The sequence below is a fragment of the Bidens hawaiensis genome, unplaced genomic scaffold (assembly GCF_021521415.1).
Source record: "Bidens hawaiensis isolate Kalapana, Puna unplaced genomic scaffold, B.hawaiensis_p1.1 tig00055146_1, whole genome shotgun sequence".
NCBI classification, from domain to species: Eukaryota; Viridiplantae; Streptophyta; class Magnoliopsida; order Asterales; family Asteraceae; genus Bidens; species Bidens hawaiensis.
Window position 1 is genome coordinate 58,343 of NW_027499957.1, and position 10,054 is coordinate 68,396.

At 34.3% G+C, this 10,054-nt stretch overlaps 2 protein-coding genes across 3 annotated transcripts; one reads left to right on the forward strand and one right to left on the reverse strand.

Annotated features, from left to right (window-relative positions):
• Window positions 1-2,041: 2,041 nt before the first annotated feature.
• Window positions 2,042-4,843, forward strand: LOC143600964 (basic leucine zipper 2-like). 2 transcript variants are annotated; one of them, XM_077078495.1, is made up of 4 exons: window positions 2,042-2,173; window positions 3,114-3,643; window positions 3,730-3,805; window positions 4,265-4,677. In XM_077078495.1, exons 2-4 carry the CDS (start codon window positions 3,120-3,122, stop codon window positions 4,460-4,462), a joined length of 798 nt encoding a protein of 265 aa, XP_076934610.1. In that variant the 5' UTR covers window positions 2,042-2,173; window positions 3,114-3,119; the 3' UTR covers window positions 4,463-4,677. The 2 variants fall into 2 exon arrangements, with proteins under 2 accessions (XP_076934610.1, XP_076934611.1); XM_077078496.1 differs by lacking the exon at window positions 2,042-2,173 and having other exon boundaries at window positions 3,013-3,643; window positions 4,265-4,391; window positions 4,489-4,843.
• A 729-nt stretch (window positions 4,844-5,572) lies between these two features.
• On the reverse strand, window positions 5,573-7,902 carry LOC143600965 (xanthoxin dehydrogenase-like). Its single transcript, XM_077078498.1, has 3 exons — window positions 7,793-7,902; window positions 6,470-6,543; window positions 5,573-6,383 (listed from the first exon to the last, which is right to left on the reverse strand). Exons 2-3 carry the CDS (start codon window positions 6,511-6,513, stop codon window positions 5,591-5,593), a joined length of 837 nt encoding a protein of 278 aa, XP_076934613.1. The 5' UTR covers window positions 6,514-6,543; window positions 7,793-7,902; the 3' UTR covers window positions 5,573-5,590.
• Between the last annotated feature and the right edge of the window lie 2,152 nt (window positions 7,903-10,054).

Here is a 10,054-nt window from a genome sequence, read left to right on the forward strand (position 1 = left end):
TGTGGTTGTCCATAGTCGCACACTCTCATCGCGGAAGACTAAGCCATCCTTCGCTTCCTCCCTCCACGTTGACACCACATCCCTCATGAACGAGCTCAAGACTACACGTGTCGAAGCTCTTAGTATTTCCGATGCTCAAGACTACATAGTGCGGAAGCTTTGAGTTATTTAGATACGTACACAAGAATGTTGCAAAATGGAGTGTGCACATTTGCCTAAGTATTTAACAAGGATCGCAAAAACAGAAAATTTCACAAAGACAAAAGAAGACAGATCAAATTATAAATGTACTGCTCCACAATATTATATACGCACTTTGAGAAAAGACTAGCGCTTATCAAATGAGAAGGGAATAAATAAAACCGATCATATAACTAGATAAATCCTTCAAATCATACATGATATAGACAACATATAAAAGCAAAGCTTTAAAAAATCATGCGAGTAATAAAAAAAAGGTTGTTGGTTTAACTCTTCATGTTAATTGGCTACCGTAAATACTAATGAAATTTTCATAGTAACTCAAACACGTGACTCGATAATAAGGAAATCTTAGAATAAAATAAAAATAAAAATAAAAAGCTTAAAATACAAAGTACACTCAAAGACAATAGTGGAAACGATTATCACGATTTAAATCGATTCATGATATTCGAATAATAATATTCCCAAGAATAAATTCTTGTAAATAATAAAACCTTGAAAAAACAATTGAACAAAGGAAAGTAAGGGAGAGAAAAAGATACATAAAGAAACAAATAAAAGAGTAGAAGAATCTTAAAAAGATAATTAATAATTATACCACCCCGAGCAAAACACAGTTGTTTTTTAATTTGACTAATTTCATTTATATTTTATTTATTAATATCATTAATATCCAAGTGAGTTTTATGAAACGAAATGTGTGTTCATACTAACTTTGACGCTTCAGACGTGACTCATCCATGAACTCTATCAATAATGAAACCTAACACTATAGAAAAACATTTAATCAGGTTTTAAACTTGTGATCATAAAATCTCAAGCTTTGTCAATGAGCTTTAGGTCAGCTGTCATTGGATGAGAAGTGAAGATTTATGCTGAATGTCGCAAGGTCACAAGTTAGAATCCGATCATAACCGGATTTATCTTAGTGGGCCTACGGTCGACGAGTTTTACCCGGAATAGGAGACGGTAAGCTTGGGCTAGCCAACACTATATGCAATCACAATCGTATGAGATCGTATTTTGTCATTTGATTACCCAGATAGCCGAGCTTTATTCACCGGTCGTTAATAAAGAAAATTGTAATTAACTAGATCTTCACCCGGCACGGCGGCAAAACCTCAATGTTGAAACCGGAGTGTTGGTACAATCCAAACGTTATGTTGGTTCAAATTTAGTTGGTATCATTTACGTTTGTTACGGTATAGACACCATTGGTATAACCTTAACGTCAACAAAAATAAATTACTCAAATTAACATATAAACAAAACAAATTATTTAAAACGACATTTGTTTGGTGGGTAAACCCAATCGATGTCGGGCCCCGACATCAAGGCTATAACTGGACACACATTCGGCCGGTTTCGACTGCGTTTGTTAAAGGGGAAATATAAAAATTGAGTGTACCAATGGGGTGGCATCGGTTAGTAAACTCGGGCGTTAGTAAACCAAGCATTATCGGTCCTAAGTGTTGAGATGTTAAGTCTATGCAAATTCGGTCGTTTTCCGTCACGTATGATATTGGGATTAAAAAAAACAAAAGAAAAAACAAAAGTGTCATTTGGTCAGCTTCAATTATGTTCGTTACGATATCAGAATGAAAAAATAATGTAAAACAAAGACAAAATGTTATGAACAAATTAGGTGTCGTCATGTGACCCAATAACGACTTAGCGGCATCAAACTTATCATTTATATATAAAAATATAAATATAAATAAATAAATATAATAGATACTAAATTCAGTCAAACATATTTAAGAAAATGAATTAAGTATTAATTTAAGTATGATTAATGGTAATTTAATCAAATTTTTGAAGATATTTATGGTTGCTAAATATAAAGCCAGTTGCAGAGTGAGGCAATCCAACGTGTAAAGAGAGAAGCAAAGGCGTGACGGCTTTAATCGCTCAACTACGCATCGTATCTCCTCCCAATACTCTCTCTCGATAATCAAATCAAAATTAGGTACGTCAAATTATTCATTCCCCTAATTATTATTATTATTATTATTATTTCCTTTAATTCTCCACACATTGTTAATCTTCACTAATCTCTCTTGCCTTTGATTTATTTGTTTTTCACAATTTGAAGCGTAATCAGTCAGGTCTCGTTTGGTATAATAATTTGTAACGATTTTGATGTTATTATTATCGACCGCATTTGGTGACGTTGTAATGTGGATTTTGTTTGTTTGGGGTTGTTATTCATTGAGTAATGGTTAATTGTTGTTTATGTGTGCATTTTGAGCTTCTAATTAATCAAATAGGGTTTCAGAGTTCGTTCGTTAAGAAAATGAACTTGACTTGATGGCCAGTCTCAATGGTTCGGTTCGGTCCGGTTACTTGACTGTTGGTGTTTCAATTTTGCATATAAATTAATCATATAATACCCGTATATATTTTTGTTTTATAGTTATTAATTTTGGTTATATCTATATGTTAAGAAAGGTTATTAAATATTATTATAAAACTTGTAATGAACAAATATAAACGAACATAATTGAATGATGAATGAACATTGCCTTTGTTCGTGTTCGTTTATTTAGTTAATCGAACGAAATTCCTTGTTCATGCTTGTTCATTTATTAGATAAACTTCCCGTCGAACGTTCGGTTTGTTTACAGCCCTAAGAAAAATTATGCTTCTTCTCCAAGTAAGTGTGTGTTTCGTTGTGTATTGTGTTTGTGTATACTGTATAGATAGCAGTGGTTTGAATTTTGATGTCTAATGAGTTATGTATGTTCAAATCAGTATTAAGTACTGGTTTCAAGTTTTCGAGAACAAACTTCTTGAATGATTTTTTAATTTCTCTATTTTCAGAAGTAATTTCAGCAATATGTTCAATGTAAGCTGTTATTTAAGCTTCTCTCAATATTTTTTATGTATTTTTGTTTCAAAATATTTAGTCAGTCATGTCAAGACAGCAACAACTTCCACCTCGCTGCCCGATTTCAAAGTCAAACTCCCTTGATCCGCCCTCATCAGCCACCTGGACCAATGAATACACTCGTGCCCGACACCACAAGTCTCTGTCACAAACCTTTGGTTTGGAGGAACAGTCCGAATGGCTAGATGATCTATTGGGTGATTGGGACTCAGGCTTCAAATCAAAGTCTCATAGGCGTGCAGCTAGTGATTCCGGGACTGTTTTGGATGAGCTTGTTGAGTTGAAGAATCTGAATATAGAAAAGGATGATAACATTGCTGCAACTGGACTGGATTCCGGTTGTGTATACGGGCCTAATTCGCCTCGAAGCAAGGATAAAGTGTCTGTTCAAGAAAATGCTATAGTTTCTGCTTTATCAGAGTATGCTTCACATGGTCCTGTGCAGTATGCAAATTCAATTTCGGATCCTTTTGTTTCTGGATTTCCGCAAGTTGATTCTGTGCAAGATCCTGCTGGTGAAGCTAATATGGATGCTAAACCTTTTAAAAGGTTAATATCCAGTTCATGTTTCTAATATCTAGCTCTTTAGAGTTATCTGTTTTTTTAACTTAGTATTGTGGTACTGATTCTTGTAGGCACTCTGCACAACGGTCACGAGTAAGGAAACTTCAGTATATAGCAGAACTGGAAAGAACTGTTGAGAATTTTCAGGTAATATAAAACCTGCTTAAATAATTTGTTTTTATTTTCAATTTCTTGTGATAATAGAAATTGTTATCTGCTAGCTGGCAAGCTTCAATCTAAAGATGGCAGAATAACCTTGAAATTATAATAAACAGTTATTTGTAGCAACTTGAAATTGTTACAATTATAAAATGTTGGTGTATCTGAGTATTTGATCTTTGAAGTCGGTTTTTGAGGTGATTTTAAGACCGGTCTCCGGTGATGGGCATCGTAGATGTAGTTCTTTTAACCATATAAGACCATAAAAGGGTATAATCACGAACCCGATGGGTAATGAAGTCACGGGTACTGATGGGTATGGGACAGTTGTATAATTGAGTATGGAAGTTGGAGTGTGAAGCATTAGGCTTTTCTTTCTAAAAACATGTTCTAACTGTTCAAGTTGCATCTATATTAATCTAATAAAGTGTGTGGTTACTGATGCAGAATATCGTGTCAGAATTGGGTGTTAGAGTTAAACCACTGGCAGAGCAGCGTGTTTATTTGTCAATAGAAAACAAGCAGCTTAAACAGCAGTTAGGCAGGCTGCAGCATGAAAAGTTTGTCAAAGAACGTAAGTTTTCACCGTCTCTTTTAGTATTTAAATCTTTTTTAGTTTCATTTATATTATATCATCTGATATAAATTTTCTTTGATGTATACACATGCGGGCCAGTACCAGCGTATGAGAAATGATGTTGAGGGTCTGAAACGTAATTTGGCGTATTCGCGCAGTGGGAGCAAGGGGAGAACACATTTTAGGTCGAGTTCTAGTGGTGATGCAGAGAAACTGAATGTAGAAGCTAGTTGGCATATGCTTGACATGGGGAAGCTTCATATTAACTGAATAATTTTGGCATCAAGGTAAAGACGATGACGAAGATGATGACTTTCTGCAGATTGGATACATTTTAGGTAGACTTTAGACACTCCTTTTGCCAGTTTAAAGAACTTAATGGATATTGTGTTTTGAGTTTTCCCATTTGTTTAAAAAGGGGACCTTTTTAACACAGCTATGTAGCAATCTATGTTTTAAAAAAAGATGTTATTAACTCCAAGGTTGGCGGTTTGTTATGGTTGCGTTTAAAGTCAATGCACCAAGCTAAGGGTGTGATTGACGCGATCTTGACTCTTGAGCTTGGCTCAATTTAGCTTAAGAGCTCGGGCTTGGCTCGCTTATATTTGTTATCATGTCAAGTTAGGCTTATATTTTAGTAACCACTTTTAACTACCATTTCATGACAGTTACAAGAATAGGACAATTACATCTGAGTCCCCGACTAACACACGTTTTCAGGATTAGTCCCTAAACTATTGGGTCATAACATATTTGTCTACATATATAATTATATTTGTATATTATGTAACATACTATATATTATTTCGTAACTTTATAACTATATAATTATGTAATGTATATTCTATTAAATAAAATTATTATATTTACATATATAATAGGCTTGAGATAAGAGCTCGGTATATGAAGCTTTTGTTTGGGTCGTTTACTAAGAAAACTTATTTAAAGGTTTGTTCTTGTTTTAGCATGACTTTATTTAAATTTTTAGCGAGTTGATTTTAAATAGCTTAATAACAGCTCAGCCTGTTTAAACCATGCATCAAATGCACCCCAGATATACAATTAAGCAGACAAAAAAACATTTGTTGATGGTGAAGCAGTCAATTTAATAATTTGATCTTATATTTGACCAGATAAATATATTTATTCTGAAGAACACATGGGTTTTGTTTGAACAACGTTAAACCAAACTACAATCAACGGAACACCCTTAGCGAATGATTTGTACAAGTGACACCTCCATCAACAAACAGATTTGCCCCACTTACATACCTTGCATCATCACTAGCCAAAAACAATACAGCATTCGCAACATCCTCCGGTACCAGTTCCACACCCTGCAAATTAGCATTTTTCCCAATAAACGACCGAAAACCTGCCCTCGCATCATCGGTCCGTTCATCCTCATGCAAATGCGCCAAAGCCAAGTTGGTCAAAACAGCATAAGGTGAAACACAGTTGACCCGAATCCCATGGTTCCCAAGTTCAGCAGCTACACTTTTGGTGAGTCCCAACACTGCATGCTTAGACCCCGTGTACGCGTGTGGGCCCAACCCCCCGACAACACTCGCAACACTCGACAAAGAAACAATCGAGCCTTTCTTTAATGGGATCATAACCCGAGCCGCATGCTTCATCCCAATAAACGTGCCCTTAACGTTTACATCGAATACCCTTTCAAACGTCGATATGGAGAATTCGCGAATATCAGAACAGGGCGGCCCGCCCATTCCAGCATTGTTGACCATGATATCGAGTGTACCGAAAGTGTTGACCGAAAAGTCAACCGCACTAGAAATATCGTCCTCAATGGTGACATCACCGTGAATGAAACGAGTGTTGTCACCGAGAGTTTCACATAGTTGTTGACCGAGGTGGTCGTCGATATCAACTACACAAACTTTTACACCGTGTTTATGAAAAAGGCGAACAATGCTCTCTCCGATACCCGTCGCACCACCCGTTACCAAAGCAACTTTTCCTAATAATCTGAAAGATATAATAATCAAATATTAAGCTGTATTTGCAGTATGCATTAAGCAAACAGAATAACAAATGGTTTATGTGTTGCTTACCTTTGAGCAACAAGAGGAGCATCACTAGAACCAGTGGTTGTCATTGCAAGAACTCACCTTTGGTTGTTATCTAACTGCAAATTAAACAATACAATAGGCTTTAAAAAGAAGCTATAGTTGAAGATGCAAGTGGCTTATATTATTCATATGATACTAACCACATACTAAAAGTATGGGTCGCACAAGCTTGGAAATTTATAATTGATGATGAAAAGACTTATTTCCTTATCAAATTGACTTATCATTCCACTTGTGGTTAGTATAACTTGTACAATCTAAAGAACACACTAGTCGTTAAAACTCACACGTCTTTTTATCTTCTTTTTAATTATGAGAACTTGTCACGACAAGACACAATTACTTGTGGTGCTAGACATGAACACGACATGATAAATAATCGTGTCATTTATTCTATGCATGAACACAACACTGTTTAGAAACATGTTACACGACACAACCTGTTTAGGGACACAATATGTATCACATAAGTAGTGAAACAAAAGTTGTAATAAGTTCATAACAATCTTAATTAATACATATACTTTATTTAAAAAATAATATTAATAAAGGGCTTGGGGTGTAAGCCTGTAAGGTAACTAGTGTATACGCATGATATTTTATTTTTCAAAAACAGTTAAAAATATAAACATGTCATCAATAGATTAACAGATGTTTAACCTATTTAGACATAATTTTAGTCGGTCTTAAAGTGTCGACTTGTTTCAGACACGAAGCCAGTTTAGTCCAAACCCAAACTTGTTTAACTCCGTGTCGTGTTAACGGTTTCGTGCTAGAAATTGCGAGCCTTAGGGCCCACGATCACCCGTTAACCAATGGGATCATGTGAACCAGTCAAAATAGCTTAAACTTCAAACTCACATGCTTGGTAAAGATATCTTGGATTCTAGTGAGGTATGACTGCCAATCTTTGTCGGTATTATTAATCTGATAACAGAACACGTGTGTCTCATCTCAAAAAGTTGCATTATTGGTTATATTGCTCATTGACAAAGAGTCAAAAGACACACATAACGCAAAGTGAAAGTGTTCACATGAATAATAATAATATAAGGGTGCAAACAAGCCAAGCCGCTAGCCTTATCGAGTCGGAGCATAGCAAATAAAGCTCGTTAAGTTATCTAGCCCGAGCTCGAGACTTGTATGAGAATATTTCATATGTGTAGGAACTAGATTTTAATATGTTAGAAAGTAATTTTGAGTAGTATCAGATCCCTGGATAAATGGATAATAATATATCAAAATGAATAGAATCATATATCATAATAATATTGTGACTAGAGAGAGAGAAAAAGATGAAGTGACCTGAATAAGATGAAAGTTGCCGGAAAGGATTTATTGGGTTATGGTCGGAATAGTGACGTCACTTTGCACTCCCACAGAAGCACTTCACCACTTGTACTTGGGACTTGGACAGACTTGTGGAATGTGGAGCATGAAATATATACATGTAATTTAAGGAAAAGACAAAAGTAATATAATAAAGTATATTAAATTAAATAGATATGGTGAATGGTCTAAGGATGTGCTGGTCTAAGGATTTCCATAGAAAAGTCCGGGCTGATAAAACCAAAGGATCCAGGAATAAAATCAAGTGTAGCGTGTGTGGTCAGTTAACTTATTATAGTTACTAGGATAAACTATAAAGCCCTGTCGTGTGATATATGGGTAGTTAAAAAATATAATAAAAAAGTTAAATTTTATAATATACATGATAATATATTTTATATATATTGATAAGATATAAATAATTAATTTGTATTTGTATTTTAAAAGAAATCAAAATGGAAGGTTGTGAATCTATACCAATTAAAAAAAAAGAAGCTAACGTCAGTTCATCCAGTGTTGAGTTGGTAAGCCACAAACAATTTTAAAAGCAATGTAATGAGTTCGACTCTCATCAACAATATATTTTTGATTTTATCATTCATGAAGGGAAAATTGTAAAAGTGAAAACTTGTACACTTGAAAGTTTATGTGGAGGGTCTAATTGAATGAATGTGGAATTGTCTTGCTTTAATAGTATATGTAGATATGACAGTTTTGGTTAAGTTTGAATAATTGTTCAATTATGTGTTTCGGTTGAAAATTTGAATGTTTTTCATATATTAAAAAAATGATCAAATTACAATAAAGAGATGGGTAAGCGGGCAACAAACTGCGCCGTCACCTTTGGATAAGCGGGCAACAAGTTACGCCGCAAACTAGTTTATCCTATCAAAAATAATTTTACACTTCAAAACCTTGTCATGTTTGGTTTTAAACATGTTTCTTAGTTACCCAGAAATCTAGTAAGATCAATAGAATATCATCACTCGTAAAGTGTTTGACAATGTGCATTACTCGTGTCTTGAATGGAGATTCATTAAGCCTCAAGTTGTAGTTTCGATTGTTATTTCAAAAACGAGTATGATTTATTATACCTTAGCCTATTTTTATTTTACTAACATCTATGTTAAACACAAATGGGGATGTTTTTCTTTTTCTTCTAAAAGTAAACATTTTTATTCACTTGTTATTATAAGTTTAACCCAAATGTAAATTTTTTTCATAAAATCATATTTCTAAAGGACATCAAATAACCATTTTGAACTTGAATAAGCTTCTATAGAGTTTAAGCTGAGGCTTGTATATACTTTAGTAGTTTCGAAGCTCAAGTTGCTAATTACGACGTCTATATGTCACAGAGGTATTATTGAGTGGACATGACGTCTAGCTCAATACGCTATAACTTTTGATTTGAGTTTGACTCGAAAAGGATGGTTTATGATCTTTAAAAAATGTTATATATCTTAAATTAGTGCTAAAACCTCACATTAAACAGTAAGTTGTGGTGGTTGAACGGATGGGTGTTAAGGTTCAATTGCTTGCAAAGGGTGTTAGGGATCAAGGTTTAGTGTTCAGTGGTCTATTAAAAGTCCGTTGGTCGATTCTTCAACGATCAGAAATTTACGAATAATTCAAAAAACCCCATAAAACCATAATTGTGATGTTTATTCCATTTTATATAGTGTTGTTATATTGCACCTAATGGTGATGTTATATGATGTTATCCGATTTTACATTATACCGTTATGACCATGTCCATAATGTTAACACACGGAAAATATGGTGTTGCAATCTCATTTTACATGGCATTGTTATAGGCGCTAGAAACGATTGTTCGTACAAGTTTTAAACTAACATTAATTTGCGTATTAACCGAATTCTTGTAGGATAACCTCCCTCTCTCACCCGGTTAAAGGTAACTTTAATTGACTTCAAGTCTATGCATGTTTGAATTAGTCATCACATGCATTCCAACCGAATAATATTTCATATATTTAAAACTTATGTGACTTATTAGGTGAATCCATGAAGACATATTAGGATAATCGACTAGTACAAAAGTTGTTTATTCGAAATAGTTGTACAGAAAGAAACATAGTTAAAAGAGGTCAAACTTCAAACAAGCATAACTTGGACTAGGAGTAGAGTTATGAGGCACATCACTTGCAAATAGAGAAAACTCAAAAAGACCAACTCATTGGCCAACAACGATGACGATAATAAATAAATAATAATAAA